Source organism: Pleurodeles waltl, chromosome 4_2 (genome assembly GCF_031143425.1).
Source record: "Pleurodeles waltl isolate 20211129_DDA chromosome 4_2, aPleWal1.hap1.20221129, whole genome shotgun sequence".
NCBI lineage: Eukaryota > Metazoa > Chordata > Amphibia > Caudata > Salamandridae > Pleurodeles > Pleurodeles waltl.
Window position 1 is genome coordinate 382,236,957 of NC_090443.1, and position 17,169 is coordinate 382,254,125.

A 17,169-nucleotide genomic window follows, 5' to 3' on the forward strand; every position below is an offset into this window, starting at 1 on the left:
TCCATACGCTGGTGCACTTTTGGCTGCCTTGTGCCAATGCACACAGTCATGCAAACTCAAACTCTGCTCAAAGGAGTACCTTAAACGTGGTCATGTTTACTCAGCCTTCTACAGCTGCTCCTTCCTTGTGCACTGCAGAAGCGTCTGAGTATCATGGTATTGACAGGCAATGCATGCTGTTACTAAGATCAAATACATTTACAATTCGAAGGCTGAAAAAAGATTCCAAGAGGCTCAAATGGGGACACCCAGGGCACTGGCATGTGTCTCAAATTGCAGTTGAGCAGCATGGCGTGAACAAGAATGTTTAGCAACATTTGTGAAATGGGGACCTGTGAGCAGGAAGCAGGCGCCTTCTCTTTCAATTAAAAACAAGCATTTGCAATGCAACGGTCTCGCATTACGTCAAGTTGGAGCTATTAGTGTTGTAAACTCCTAAGCGGACTTTTCTTGCCACATTAAATGAAGGAAAAAAAAAAAAACGAGCTGCAAAATAAAGAGAAAAAGGTAGTCCAGAAACGATACGGAAAACATGGAGCCTCATATGTTTCCAGTGGTTTACCGGTGCTCTAGAGGAGGGCTAAACACCGGAAAGGCATGATGTATGCATGTCTTTCACGAATGAAAGCAAGCGGATTTTAAAAGGCAAGCCCACAAACCAACAAAAGTGACTGCCGTAACATGGGCGTGGTTAAAATCCCCCTAAAGAAGGAATAGGAGAGGGGGGGGGAGCACTTTGCACTCGCCCCTAACTAGTGGGAAAACTCCATATACATTCATCGATCACAAGAAACTGGCATACATACGTGTTCTGATGCGCACGCTGAATACAGTTGAACATGTGTCCATTCTCAGGGTCATCACTGTACATTGCAGGGTACTGGGAAATACAAATGTAACTTCATTAAAATGTTCTAATGAGCAGAAAGAAGATGCAGTATGGAAAATTCTCATCTACCTGTAGCTCATCATCCTTCCTCCTGATCGTCTCCAATGCTTTCCCTCCAATTGCCCCTGGTGTCTGCTCTCCTGAGTCTCTACGATCAGCCCATTTCTTCTTTTTCTCCCCCACAAAGTCCCCCAATCTTGCTCCTCTTATCTCATTTCCAGCAGCTCCCCAAGTTCTTTTCTCCTGTTGCAACACTTCACTCACCTCAACAAGGTCCTGCCACTGCCCTCATTTGTCAACTCCCTGAAGCTCATCTTCTTGAGTTCCTCCTCTCAACTCGTTTCATCTCCTAGATGCAATGAAATACGATGCTGGTCTACCTTCAGGCTTCTCGATCTGAAGACTTTTAGTTTGACTAAATGACATGCACGAATTTGACAGTCACTAGACAAACTCAGGAGCTCAGAATATTAGGTTAAACATTGACTGAAGGTTGTAAGCTCCGGTTCTTCGGCTGGTCTGACCAAAGTATCTTCAAAGAAAGACCATTTCTACTGTCTGTGTTCTTCACTTTCTCAGTTATTCCTTTCTGATACAGGATTCGTAAGCTATTGGTTAGGTCATGCAAAAAAGTACTTAAAGCAAACTCACCTCCACCTTGTACTTCTTGCGTGCCTTTCCCACATTGATGGCGAGGTATGTCACCATGACAAAACTGGCCACACCAGTCAGGGCCACATAACCATATTCCTTGGAGAGAACCACCATCTTGCCACTGTTGAGGAGAAAAATGATTTATTTTGACAGAAGGAAGTAATGATCCAAAAGGGTAGCTGTTAAAAACTGGTGCTAGTGATGAAAGATGGGTAGCTCATGCCTGCTCCACAAACCACCACGCTAAGAAGGACTTTCTGCTGATGTGTATTCAAAGGGTAGGATGAAATTCACAAGCAACAGTACTGGCTCACGGTCTTCTAGGATAAATGTAGTTTTATTTACAGATTAGTTTTATGCTGCAGAGTAACGCAAGCAAAATCCACCATAACCCAAATCCAGCAGGACAGTGAAGCTAGTTATTTATCTGCATCGCTTTCCTGGTTATTCATGCACCATGTTTTCCTGATCAGGCTAACTGTGCTTAAAGGAAGTGCCAATCTATGATATTTTCACCCTCTATCACACCTCAGCTCACGAGATGAGAAATGCGATAAAAACTTTACATTCTTGCACCAACTGAAGGTTGTTTTCTTTTTTCCTCACAATCTTAGACTCAGCCATCTATGTACTCACTTTGTTTTATGAGGTCAACTAATTCTCCGTGAAATCAAGTTCTTAAACAGCGATGCAGTACCGGTCTGCTTGCCCAATTTGGAGTCTGACAGACTGCCACATTTAAGCCAATAGAGTAAAATGTATTTCATTGGCATATACCGGAGGGAGACAAACTATGAAATACTGTTATTGTCTGCATCTCATATAATGCTGGTACGATTAACTGTATTGAACCCTACTTCTCACATCCTCACTGCTCACAACGATGAGCCTCACGACCGTGTCCTCTTGAGAGCTCACCTAACCACCAAATCTTGTATCAGTCTCACTAATGCACCTTTTCCTAATTTTGATCTTGTGTATTATGTAGATGGCCAAGTCTTAGTGTTAGAAATGATAAAAGAACGTTAGTTGCACGCTATGCTGTCTACATTTTATGATATTATCCAGAGTCGTTATTTGGCTAATTTTCATTCTGCTCTAGTGACCACACCTGCCACTCTCTGCAGCTTGGTGGCCGAGTTCATGTACAAGTTTGAGTAAGTCAGCAGCATACTTGCACTGACAAAGTCCCCATTAGATCCTGCTCATGACAAACACCACTGTAAAAGTGCCAAGGACTGATTGTTTAGATTCATGTGTTGCACAACAAGCGGACCACAAGACTCCAGACCTGAAAGACACAATATCGCCATGCATGTATTCCTACCACACAAGGAGGTTCTGTGCCTGCTGCAGGAACTACTATTGACTCAACTGATCAATGTGCTTAATTCCAAAGCCTGAAGGAGCTCCTGTTGCTGCTTTGCAGCGGTCTAGATCTCACCGTAATGCAGCCTCTCCTATTGCCCATTGCTACAGCCTGCAAAAGAGACAGCGGAATGCCTCTTAGCTACCCGATTCCTTAATGGGACAGGTTGGCATCTCTCATTCAAGCCTGTTTGTTTAACTCCCCACGTGGCTGTGTCTGGAGGAGGCAGACCTGAAGAAGTCAATAACCCTGAGCCTGCTGTCCCCATTATAAGTATTCTATTTATGCTGACAACACTTTCCTAAGATTTTTGGAGCAGCAAAAGAAATGGTCTTAAACCTATTTGTGCAAGAACAGCAATATCAGGCATTTTATTTCTGAATTGCGCAAAATCACAACCTACTTTCTAGTCTCAGACATGGCACTGTCCTTGCCTAATCAACAGATTATGCTCCCTGCAGTTCATCTTGCTCATACTACCAAAGGAGATGCAGTTACCTGAATCATAATTTTACTGCAGATATTACAGTGAAATTATCAATGATGTCATGAGTGCTGTACACTGTGGGGTGATTAGCAGTGCAAGGCGAGGGCGTGAATTATAGTTACCTTAGGGCGTGAGTTATAGTTACTTGAAAAACCTATAACTGCTGAATTTCTCTGGTTTTGTGGGAGTAAATTCAGAACTTAACTATAACATCCCTGTAACGTTTGGTTTTTCTCATTGTCCCCCCCCCCCTCAAACACACACACACACACAAACACACATATAATGTATATTAAGTCCTGGGAAGGTGGCCGTCCCTGAGGTCTGCTAGGCCCACCCGTATTATTAAATTATTAAGCCCCGGGGAGGTGATGGTCCCAGGACATAAAAATGCCCCAGAAGGGGGCATCCTTTATTTTTTTTATGCCCCCGGAACCTGGCCCACCCAGGGGCTTCAATAAAACAAGCGCGGTAGCCCGCACTTTTTTAAATTATTATTATTATTTTTTTTTATTTTGCTGCAGACTTGCGACAACTTTGCAAATTCACAGCAAAAAAATTACAAAAAAATAAAAAAAGGCTTAGTCTTTTTTTTTTGGGGGGGGGGGGAGGGGGAAAGAGAGGGAGGGAGTGGCAGCGAGTCCTAAGATGGCTGTCAACACTTCCTTGTTGTTGAAGAAAGGGATTTACACAAAATCACAAAAAGGTCACTTTCTGGACCAAAAGCTACCTTTCTGCCAAACTTGGTGTAATCCATCCAATGATTTGGCAGCTATTCCTGTTCAAAATCTCTATGGAAAAATGCACAGGGGAAAAAGCATTTTTACACCCCCCTCCCCCCCCCCCCCCTTCAGCCCTCGCTTGACAGATCATCCTGAAACTTTCTAGATGGCAGTGAGCGTCTTATTTTTGGGTTTTTTATTTTTATTTTTTGACGATTCTTCAAACTGCACCAAAGTTATTAGCAAAAAAAAAAAAATAGCTTTTTCCTATAGAAACTAGTTCCTAACTATAGCTAGTGGTGACCGCCACTAGGTATTTACTGTAGAGGGGTGTTGAGTGCACAGAGATTTGGTTTCCTCTGAGATAGAGAGACGTGGCATCACTATTTTATGATGGGACTGCAAGGGTAACGTGGATAATTGTTCATGTAGGGTGACTGTATTTCACATCCAATCGAAACAATCAGGGATTGAGAAGTTACATGAGGCAATTGTGCTTATTTACAATTTATTATGATTGTGGGTGTGACTGCGGCATTGCTCACACAGTCCTCTCACTGGCCACGAATTCACCAATAAGAGCAGATGTCGGACGCTTAAAATCAACCAAGGCTGTGCATCTTTGATAATGAAGATGGCATAAACACCAAAACACGTCTGCTGAAAACAAATTAACAATGTGAACAATGTGATTAAAGACCCTGTGAGTGCTCCAAACTGCATGTGAAAGTTGTTGTGGACAAGCGAGTTCTACCCTCGCTTCATGGATGCACCCGCCTTGTCTTCAGCGGTAGTTGGTGGAATTTTTTAAACTATATATATCCACCCATATCCTCTGGGTCCACTAAGTTCTGGCATTCGTCTGATTTTCATTTACACTTTTCTGTCATTCCTTGACAGCAAACTGCATGGGAGAAGTGGTTCAGACTGCATCAGTCATTGGCTCTTTTGCCCTGCCAATGACACCATTTTCTGATCATGCGTGGACATCCACCTGAAAATGACTGCACTTCAGTAGCAGGGCTGGTTGGACAATCCATTTGTTTTGAATTTTCTCCTTTTATAGTTCCCCTTCCTTTCCTTGCTTCTTTATTTTGGTTAAATTTTAAGAGGATACTACAGCCCTCCAGGTAGTACTAACCAGATGCATGCTTGCCACTCATTTAATCTGTGGTGCACCACATTACAAATGGCCGCTTCCTCTATCAGAGGAGACCATTTTTTTATGTTTTTGTTCATAATGTGCCATTGTTTTTTCCCTTCTAAGATGACTCACACATTGGTATTACATGTGGCAGCCATAGTTGAACGTTAAAACAATGATAGACTATTTACAAGATATTTGCAAGATGGACCCCCTCCGCTAGATTTAGTTTTCTTATTGAAAACATATGCCCACTGTGTTTAGAACACAGCATATTTTCTACTTGTTTCATTTGACTTTATCTTGCATATGCTGTTGAGGTTATGTGTATTTTATTGCAGTTGGGTCAGAGGGTGAATGGAAAAATGAGTCAGTGGACTGATGAATGGATGCATGAGTGCAAAGAGCAGTGACAGTGTGTGCATGATTAATTATTGAGTGTCTACCTCAATCAGTGATACAAAAGGCACTTTCATTCATTAGCCAGACCTATTGGTATTGCCAATGCTTGTTTTGGAAAGCAATCTGACTGGAAGAGAATATCATAAAATTAAAACTCTCTCTTCAGTACTATAAAACTTTCTATATATTTTTTAATTATTCTCAGGATGAGACTCAGCTGAAATGTTGCTACCTCTTTACTGACTATCCTGGTGGTATGAAAGTTAACATAGCCTATGTCTCCTTAAACTTGTGACCATTATTTTTTCATCTCAAGAAATGTGTGACCTCGTTCGCTCATTTTAACCAGATGCTGTTCGTGTATGTATGAAAAGGCAAACTGCAGGGCCAGAGGGTATTACGGATGTGGTCTGCTGACTGCAAACATCACATTCTGAGAGGGCAATAGCTTCTTTGTTTTTTCAATTTTATTTGTGTGAACTTAGTTATGGCTTTTTGATAAAAGGCACAGGAAGATAAAGTGAATTGCCCAGAATCACAGGATGGCGAGCAGAGGTCTGGATTTGTCTGGTTCCCAGTCCCAAGGTCGGCAGCATTAGCTGTTAGGCCACGCCTCCTCCCAACTACGAACAAAAGTGTTTGCCCTACTTTTCGCTGTATAGCATCATATAATTATTTAGTTGCATTTATAACATTTACAGCCCACATTAATACTAAGATCATAATATCCATCAGACATGCAGCCAATTGTACTTTATTCCTTTTACATTCACATAAGCCTCCTGTTATCAGGGTTGTGCATCACCAGTACCCTAAAGCCTAAAAAAGAAACAGACATCACCAAATGAACAGGCATGGAATAACTGAGAAGATCTGCCGCAAACTGCTGGACAATTTGGAGGACTAACATAAAATCTCATAATGGCCACCCCAGTGCAGTAACCAGCTAAGCAGACCATAATGATAAGAAATACGATAAAGGGACGTGCACAGCTGTTCAAAGTTGCAAGCATACTTAAAATGATAAAACTGTGATCTGTCTCTCACACGTCATCAGGCACCGTGCTGCATCCCATAACAAGATAACTGCACCTCAGTGGTCCTCACTCATAACATGGAAACACTTTCCACGTAGATCACAAAACAAAGATAACACCCTTGCAACCACACACCCTGCATGGCAAAGCGTTCTACACATGAAGGTGAGCACCTCAGTGTCCTACATAGTGGTAGTAAGCACTATATAAATGATGCAATACAATTATATTGTGTCTAATCCACAAAGAAACGCCCTGTGTGGTGAAGGTGAAGACAGCTACCATTCCCGTGGGAGTAAACGCTTTGATTGCTTAGGCCGTCCCGCCTTGGCTCACGCGAACACAGATTTAAAGCTTGTGCAAGAGAAAAGCAGTGACTAAGCAAAACGGAAATTAGTGCAAGTATAGGCTGGAAAACTATCAAGCGGCTGTGGATAGCGATACTGCTTACATTCAAGGAGATTTTCAATAAGGTTGGCAGCAAATGTTCAAAAGACTTACAATTTAGGACAACTCCAAACAGGCAGACGCGAATTTGAGAAATAGGTTAGTTATCAGGGTAGTAGCTACCTTTGGTGCAGCGGCGGTAAGGCCCTTAGGGGGACACTACTCCCTCATAAATGTCGTATTTTACTACCACAACAGCCGTGCATTTTTATTTCAACAAGGCCCACTGGATAGTTGAAATCTACTGAATGTTATGTTAACAGACAGCATTTTATAAGACTGGCCGTGGGCTAATCAGAACATCTTAATAAAAACTTGTCTAAAACTTTAGATTGTTTACTCTATTACAAAAGTAAGCACTATTGGCACATTGGCTAAAGAAACAAAAGCTTACGGAAAACCTCAATGGGATACGTACACACCAGTATCTAACTTGGTTACCTACAGGTCACAAGTTTTCATCTCTGCACAGCAATCTCAGCCTTCTATCCTTCCAAGATCGGTAAATCAAAAGGACAGTGTATGCTTCCTACAGTGTTAAGCAGATTTCAGTGATGTACAATGCGGCCATGATAAGAGTACCGTTTCCATTTCTTAGAACTGAAACCCCATCCTCTACTCAGTGGGGCAGTTGTGACGAAACCATGCAGCTTTCGGTTCATAAACTAGCCCTCAGCCACCGTAAACAATATTGATGGGACCGTGCAATCTCCATTTATTACAACTAAAACCTGCCCTCAAACGCTACATATGGCATGCATGATGAACACTGCAGTCTCCATCCCTCACATCTGGAATTCACCTTCAGCCAATTTAAATGGCTGCCAAGATGGATCAGTGCAGCATCCAATCCTCGCACAATCCCTCTGCTAGTCTACCCAATATCCACGATGAACAGTGCCACCTACATTTCTTGAACTACCTGTCGGCTACTTCATAGGCAGTTGGGATGTAACAGTAAAGCCGTCATCGCCATAAAACAAGAACCAACTCTCAGAAAGCATGCAAGTGGCTGCAATGGGACAGCAACTTCTTTCCATGCGGCTTCAACACCCAGTCAGAGGGGAATCAGTGCTATACAAGAATGCAATTACAATGCAATGGGAACAACCCAAGCACAAACAGTGCGGCTGCATTGGACAACAAAGACACCAACGGGTAAAATTGAATCAAGAAAATTATGGACTATTTTTCAGGGTCACTGGAATTATGCGACGGGGAAAGGGCCAAATTATGCAGCAGAGTTGAGAAAATTACGCAGCAAGAAAAAGCTATTTATGTATCGTAAAGCTCCACATTTTGTAATAGTAATTCATCATTATTTTGGCATTGCTGGGCTTGTGCCATGCTTGTGAAATATTGTAGAATATTGGAACGCTATCTATGGGGTAAGCAACGAGAAACTTGAAATATTTATCTTTGTTTCACGCCAGCACTGGATTTTTGTGAGGGAGGGTGGGTGTCGTGAGTTACAATGTTTTAGTTTCGCCTAACTTGAGCAACTCTGCATGGGCAGTTGAATTCCAGAGTGCTGTCTGTCATTTTGTTTTGTTGGGGATGCCTGTGACTTTTCTCCAACTGACTGAAAAGCAAATGAAGGCTGGCCTGCCCCTCAGGGTTTCCACAGAGAACTGGTCACTGGGAGTAGGCTTCCTTTCTTGTACCTTTTCTAAAGACACTCTTTTAGTGGAGGTCTTTCTTAGAGCAGTTTGTTATAAGCACGCTATAAATTAGCAGGTACATACTGTTCCTTAAGATGTACTTTCACCTCCGGTTTAGAATGTGTCCTCACTTGTTTGCCTTTTATTGCCCCACTCCCATGCCACAAAAGCTGTTTTCTTCTATTTGTCTATGTATTTGATATTTAAGTAATAGTTCTAAACTAATTTCATTTGTGTAGGTACTTTGCAAAATACGTTACTGTGCATTGGGTTTTACATTTGAAATTCTGATCTAGATGCCCAGTGTGAATGCACATATAGTGTGCAATTTCTTAATGGGAGGTGAAGACAAGCATTAGCAAAGCAAATAGGTTTCAAAGACAGAACATGGACGCATTGGGTTTGATCATATGCTTGGAAGAAAATGAAAAAAAGGGGGGGGGATGAGGATGTAACTCCAGTAATAAAAAAAAAAAAAAAAAAAAAAACTGATTTTATGTTAAGGTCTTTGTCTGTGGGTTTAAATATGACCATGTGACAGAAACGATTACATGCATCTATGGGAGGCTATGCTGCAAAATTTTAGCTTATTACTGACTAATTACACTAACAACAAAGTCATCCAGCCAGAAGCAAGGGAAGAACCAAAGCGCACTCCAAAGGTGCGTTATGTACTGAAAACAATACATCTTCCAACAGACAGATAAAGCTATCTGTACTCTAGACCTAAAAACGTCTGGTTTATGAAATACACCTTACATGCGTTTCAAATCAAAGTGTAGATGAATGGTGCACACTTTGATACTCAAATGGGATTAAGAATATTATGAAAAAGCACAATGGAACCATGCCTCTGTGCTGCGTGGTCCTGATGGAAATGTGGAGCATTTTTCACTACATTAACAACCTACTTCAAGCTGGGTTACAATCTATAAACCTACCTTCTTTACAAGGCAACCAGGAAAACATTCAAGGCATTTTTCGGTACACTGTGAATGTACAATGAGAATTTTTCTTCAGCTAGTCTACAGAACTGTCATAATGGAAACCTACCCGGCAAAACACCTCTGCTAGTTAAATCAGACTGTACACATGGGAGACATGTTAAGACATTAAAGGTTAATCAAGGCAATGAAAACACGTTCTCAGTCTGGTATAAATAACAGCCACTATAGAACAGTGTAAAATTTAAGCATTACAGTCAGAATATGTACTGAGATGGTATATGTGGTGATTATTATGGAAAAGGGAACTGTTACCTTATGTGTATTTGTAAAGCACACCATCATCCACGATTGTATACTAGCGAGAACTCACCAATCAGTTTGAAAGCAAGGCAGCCATGACAGATGAACAAGGTACTTACCTTCAGTAATGCATTATCCGGTAGAGACTATCTAGCTGCAGATTCCTTACCTTTGAATTTCCCAGGTGTCAGACTGGGTCCGGAAGCTTTTGCTCGAGCAATACCTCTGCGTGTGCCATTAGGTGGCTCCATTCGGCTCCGCGTAGTGTAGTTGGCACCAGAAGTGACATCACGGTCACCTATATAGGTGCCAACCAGGTGCGCGAGTGTCAATTACTTCAATCACACCTTTCCATGCCAGGAGCGCAGAGCCATGATAAGAACTGTTGCATATGTGTGTCCAAACTAGGGCCCTGAAAAGGGATCACCCTGACCCTAGCAAAAAGTCCGCAGCATGGGCAGGCATGGGTGGGTGTAAGGAATCTGCAGATAGATAGAGTCTCTACCAGATAATGCGTTACCCAAGGTAAGTAACTTGTTCATCTGATAGACACTTCTAGCTGCAGATTCCTTACCTCTGAATAGATACCCAAGCCATATCCTCCTGGCGATAGGCTGTGGACAAATGCTTTCAAACGAGAAAGTTCTGCAGGACCGAACAGGCAAAATGCCCGTCCCTGCTGACCGGACTGTTCAGGCAGTAGTGTCTGGCATACGTGTGCAGAGATGCCCACATTGCTGCCTGATAGGTTGTGAAGTCCCAGTCCTGGACATCTAATGCTGTGGTTGCAGTTTTTTTCTGGTGGAATGGGCTGGTAAGCCCTTAGGAGGCCACTTCTTAGCCAGAGCATAGCAGATCTTTATACAGAGAACAGCCCAGCGTGAAACAGTTTATTTCTGTACCACCCAACTTTTTTTTTTTTTTTAAACTCCCAGATACCCCCACAAAGACTTGGTCATCCACCCAGAACTTTTTAGAGCAGTCAAGGAAGAACGACAATGCACTTTTTGGGTCCAGTTGGTGGTATCGCTCCTCTTCCTTAGAGGGATGCAGGGTAGCAAAGAAGGTTGGCAGGTGACAGTTTGATCCAAATGGAATGGGGTCCTCATCTTTGGGAGGAAAGAGGCATGGAAGTGAGGCACTACCTTATCCGGAAACACTGAGATATGGAGGCCTGGATGACAATACCTCTCTCTCACTCACCCTACGGGCGGATAGTTATTGCCACTATGAAGGCGGTCTTGATGGTAAGCACCAAGAGGAGACAATTGTGCAGTTGTTCAAAAGGAGCGCACATGAGGTAAGTGAGAACTAGACTGAGATCCCACTGACGCATGAGGCAGCTGCAGAAAAGCAGATAGATCACATTGATAGCCCTTAAGAGTGCCCAGAGCAGAGCCCTGCAGGCAGGAGAGAATGAAAAGAAGAACCTCAGAAAGAGGATCTATAGATCTTTCTGTACAATAATTTACAAACTTCTGCCCACAGCAGAAGGAAATCCTGGCTGCCAGAACAACATTACAGACTTCGGGAGGAAGGTCGAATGCTGTCAACTGCCGCTGCTCAATCTCCACGCATGAAGGCGTAGAGTTGACAGGTTTGGTTGGAGGACCCTCCCTTGCTGCTGAGGCAGAAGATCCTCCTGAAGGGGAAGCCTGATCAGAGGATCGATGCTCATTTTCAGAAGCTCAGGATTCCAGACTCCCCTTGCCCAGTCCTGAGCCACAAGGATTACTTGGGCCCTGTCACTCTTGATCTTCTTGAGAACTCTGGGCACGAATGGAATGGGTGAAAAGGCGTACAGGAATCCCAAGCTCCACTCACGGTGAAAATGGTCACTGAGCGATTGCCGCATTGGAAATTCTAATGCGCAATGCTGACATTGCACATTTTTTTCGGAGGCGAAAAGATCTAACCAAGGCTCTCCCCACTGCTGAAAGAAACTTTGTACAACCTCAGGATGAAGAAGCCATTTGGGATCCTCTAGGCATCGACGGCTGAGTTAGTTCACCCTGGTGTTCAGAGACCCTGCTAGGTGTTGAACCACCAAGCTTATGCCCTGCTCATCCAGCCATGTCCAGAGACACAGGGCCTTTTGACAAAGGGTCCATGACCCCCACCCTGCCCTGCTTGTTGCAGTACCAAGTAGTGGTGGTGTTGTCTATGAACACCTGCATTAACTTCCCCTTGACAGAGGGAAGAAATGCTTTTAATGCTAGTAGGATTGCCCAGAGCTCCAACGTGTTGATGTGGAGTCTGGATTCCGCTGGAGACCTGAGTCCTCTGATCTCCACCTCTCCCCGATGGCAGTCGCATCCCAGAATGGATGCATCTGTCATTACTGTAAGGTCTGGTTGAGGAAGGAAGGGGAGTCTGCCTCTGACCCAATTGTGGTTCACAATCCACCACTGCAGGTCTTTCATAGTTCCTTTTGAGATCTGGACCATGTCGGAGAGATTTCCCTGGTGCTGCGCCCACTGAGAACTTCAGACCCCACTGCAGTTCCCGCATATGCCATCTGGCATGATTTACCAGCAGGAGGCCATAAGGCACAGCAGCCTCAGAGTCAGTCTCACCGAAACACAGGATAGAGGCCAAATCATCGTTATAGCCTGAATATCCTGGACTCGCTGCTCAGGAGTATAAACCAGAAACTGCACAGTCTCCAGAACAGCTCTTATGAAAGAAAGCATCTGAGAGGGAGTCAGGTGGGACTTTGGCATGATTATAGTGAACCCCAGCTAATGCAGAAGGTTTGCCGTAGTCTGGAGGTGGCAGACCACTGCCTGGGGCAAACCTGCTTTCAACAGCCAGTCGTTGAGGTAGGGGGAAGACTGAATCATCGGACCTGCGCAGATGAGCTGCGACCACCATCAATAACTTGGTGAACATCCGAGGGGCACTTGTAAGGCCTAATGGCAGCACGGTGAACTGATAGTGTTTGTGGCCTACCTTTAACTGTGGGTAACTCCTGGGGGCCAGCGGGGGGGAATATGAAAGTACACATCCCGCAAGTCCAGCTCTACTAACCAGTATTCTAGGTCAGACAAGACCTAAGCCAAAGTGAGCATCTTGAACTTCTCCTTCCTGAGGAAGAGATTTAAGGTCTGTAGGTCTAGAATAGGGTGGAGACCCTTGTTCTTTTTGGGTATCAGAAAGTTGTGGGAATAACAACCACTGCCTACTTCTGATATCTGAACCCTTTTATGCCTCCCTTGGCCAAGAGACGTAACTTCCTCTCGGAGTAAAGACAAATGATCCTCCGCCAGCTGTTCTAATACTAGCGGTACTGGGGGAGGAAAGGATTGGAAAGGCAGGGCATAGCCCGTCCTGGTGGTCTGCAGTACCCATGCATCCAATGTGATGGACTGCAAGTGGAGGAGATGATGGTGAATTCTCCCTCTAACTGGGCAAGCATGGTCCTACAGAACCAAACTAGGAGGGCTTTGCAGCTGCAGGGGACTGAGTGGCAGATTACTTCTGGCTTCCAGACCCCCTAGGTCTAAAGGCACTGCGCCAGCATCCTCACATAGCCTGGAGTGGTTGTGTAGGATGGTGGCTGGCATAGGGCTGGTGTGGTGCCACGCCCCTTGCATAGCCAGGAAAGGGGCAAACAGCAGATGGTGGATGGGGAGCGGTCGCTGAGAGGCCCAAGGACTTGGCAATAGCCCTAGAGTCCTTAAAGCGCTCCAGCGCAGTGTCTGCCTTCTCGCCAAACAAGCGAGTGCCATCTAAGGGCATGTCCATCGGGTTTGCCTGGGAAATCCCCTGAAAAAACAGATTTCTCAGCCAGGCGTGGCGCCTTAAGGCGACTGTGGACGCAACCACTCTGTCTAGCAAGTCAGTCGTATCAAAGCCACACAGAATGGTGAACATCTCTCCCATCTTTTACTACTTGGGAGAGTATGACCCGGGCCTCTACTGGAACCTGAAGCAGCACTTGCGCAACCGTATCCCAAATGGTGTGTCAGAAACGGCCTACTAAGCATGAGGTGTTCACTGACCTCATTACCAGGCTGGTAGAAGAAAACATCTTCCTGAAGATGGTACAGCCTTTTGGATTCCCCGTCCGGGAGAGCGGAAGGGAATGCGCTATGGGAAGTTGAGACTAGGACTATCAAGCTTTCAGGATTGGGGTGTTAGCTGAGGAAACTAGTGTCTCCTGGTGCAGGGTGATGGTAGCAGACAATTGCCTTATTTACAGGAGCCCCTGTGCTGGGCTTGGCCAAGTCCCCAGTAGGATGTTGGTAAGTGCTTTGTTAAGGGCTGAAGGGGTTCGGAAATCTAAGACCCGGGTTGAAGCACTTCAGTCAAGAAGTTCATCTTGACAGCCACTGAGGGCAGTTCGAGGTCAAGGACAACACCACCACTGAGTAGGAAGCTCCCTCCTCCGTAGCCACAGTGGGGGGGAGAGAGCAAGCTAGTATCTGGAAAGGTGCCCAGTCCAGTGGCCACTCCTAGCTCCTCATACCAGTGCAAAGATCTCTCCAACTGGTGTTCTAAAGGGTTTAGCAACCCTTCAAATCTTCTCCCATGCCCAGCTGGGAAAAATAAAGCTCAGGCAACGATCTGGCAGCTGTGGGCGGCATCTACGTCAGAATTGGTGCTGCATGACACCGTTCCGGCTCATCGGGAATCAGAATTGGGCTGGGGCCGCCTGGAGCATCGGTGTTGGGACCGGCACCAGAGAAGTTCATCTGGGTTCGACCAGCACAGTCTAGATCCATGAGACCCCATTGAAGCCAAAGCCGCTGGCATGGAACCCAATGGGGCTTCATTCTATCCCATGGGGCCCGAAGGTGTGCTCAAGAGGTTGGCCCTCTCAAAAACATGGCAGGGGTGTGGATTTTTTTTTTTTTTATCTACTTATCCATTGGACAGCGTGCTTCCTAAATCTACTTGTCCGGTACAACAAAAAAAAAAATATCAATCTACTTTTCCCTTTGGTACCATGTAGAGCGGCAACAAATTATGGCAGCAATCTCATTATGTAAGAGCTCTGATAATGGCCCCTCTGATTATGTCAGGGCTACTACCATAGTAGGGCTTGAATACTTGCAATTTCAATCCCTACTACAGCAATTTCCTTATTTTGTCATTTTTCCGCAGAGCTACATACAGGGGATGGAGGAAGCAGTAAGCAATAATTCCAGGGCTGGAATGCCTTTGAGTCTGCAAAGATACTAACTTGCATGTTTTAAGGATTTTCACCAGATCTTTTCCCATAATGAGAAAGGTTGTAAATTTAACCCTGACAAGGGCAGAAGTAGAAGTTCTTCCAGGGTTGGGAAAAAAGTGGTTGGAGGGAAAGTGAACTTGTAAACACTCAATAGATTTTCACATGAACAAATCTACATATGCATATTTGCTCATGCTAAAATACAGCTCACAAATATTTTCTAGGATTACGATTTCCTGGTCTGCTTCTGTAAGTTCCTGTGAATTCATGCAAGCCACTAATTCAAAGACATACCATGGGTGCACTTTTGTGACTTTGAGAACTGGGTCCCTAATTAGGTCTGGTGTTAACAAAGACAGTTTGTTTTTATTAAACTTCTATTTCTCTCTCTATCTAATTGGCTGGCTTTACTGTGTGGGATCACATTCTGCTCTTCCACAAGGAGGATACTGACACACAAAGTCGTTTTGTTTAATGCCAGGAACAACTGTGGCAATCAGTGGCGTAACGATACTGAGAGGGGCCCCCTGCAAAGAACACAGAGGGCCCCTCCCTCCAGACTCCCTCAGGGCAGGTGCTGTGCAGAGGGGGAACCCCCTGGAGGGATCTGCGGGCCTTTGTTACATCACTGGTGGAAATGTGCATTTTTTTTTAGACCAAAAACTTTGGTATGGGGGGGGGGGGGGTGCATGGAGTCGAACTGGGCAACGGCTCTGCAGAACTGTGCCGGGGACATCGATGTTCTGCGCTCGTCTCTTTGGTCAACGGACAAGGTGAAGTCAAAGTCTTCTTGGACTTCAAGTGTCCAGAGGATCTCGAATGTGACAAAGAGGACTTCGGGCTCCTGGAGAAATTCAAACGTAAGGAATCTGCAGCTGCAAGTCTCTATCATATTAATGGAGTCTGCATTCTCTACAAAGAGTATCCTGCCTTAGCTGGTCTGCAAAACAGCTATACAGAAGAGCGCAACCTACACTTACTACCCCATGAACGTGGATTAGTAAGTATCCCTGATGGTCATTTAAAAAAAGGGAGTTCTATTCACTCAATTGGTACATGACTCCAGTTGGTATAGAGAGGGGGCCCGATGAAAAAGTTAAATCTTCATTCTGTGCAATTACACGTTATACCTCGCAATGCAACAGAAGCTGTTTTAGGTTACCACTGCTGGGAACAGGCACTTAATAGTGCAAGGAGGAAAAGAAGAACACAAGGCAGAAAGAGCTCAAATGTACAAAGTTAAAAATATTTAATTTAAAAAATAAAAAAAAAACACAATTGGGCAACTAAATACCATCAATATTGACTACTACATACAGACAACTTGGGTGTTGAGACAGATGCGTTCCATTGATGGAACGCAGCTACCTTGCAGACACATTGCTCGATGGCAGCTGCCCCCGCAGTGAAAGGAACTTCTCTTTTCAAGGCCTCCCTTGGCACTAGAAGTGTATTTGTAAGGTACCATTACAATATTTGGCAAATAATTTTATAATGCTTCAACTCTTCTTTTAAAGTGTGGACATAGGAAGCAAACAAACTAAGACATGTAATAGTAATAACATCACTGAAAGCCAAACAATGTGACTGCAGATTCTAAACCAGAAGCCACCATGCTTACTTCAACATAACCAGAGATTCATCCACAACACAGGAACAAATGGAAATCATGGATTCCATTACAAGTGACCACAGATACATTTTTGTGAAGACAGATAAATATGTACTGACTGTGCCATCAGGTCACCTAGAGTACGGCAAGGACAAGGAGATCTGCAGCTCCAAAAGTTCTATGTGACGCAAACCAACCTATCAATCGATAACCACAGTGCAAACATCAGCCAGGTCCTTAACATGTGCACAGAATCGACTTTGCATAAAAGAAACCTGTATCAGGGCTGATCAGCTAATCAGAACTGACTGAATTAAGT

At 44.3% G+C, this 17,169-nt stretch overlaps 1 protein-coding gene across 1 annotated transcript in view; it reads right to left on the reverse strand.

The window, feature by feature from the left end:
- The window catches only part of MGST3 (microsomal glutathione S-transferase 3), a 39,108-nt gene that overhangs the window by 14,208 nt on the left and 7,731 nt on the right, over positions 1-17,169 (reverse strand). Inside the window, exons 2-3 of the mRNA XM_069231504.1 lie at positions 1,541-1,664; positions 807-880 (exon numbers count right to left, since the gene is read on the reverse strand). Of these exons, the coding sequence (XP_069087605.1) occupies positions 807-880; positions 1,541-1,657 (191 nt within the window). The 5' untranslated portion in view covers positions 1,658-1,664. The remainder of the gene's footprint in view (positions 1-806; positions 881-1,540; positions 1,665-17,169) is intronic.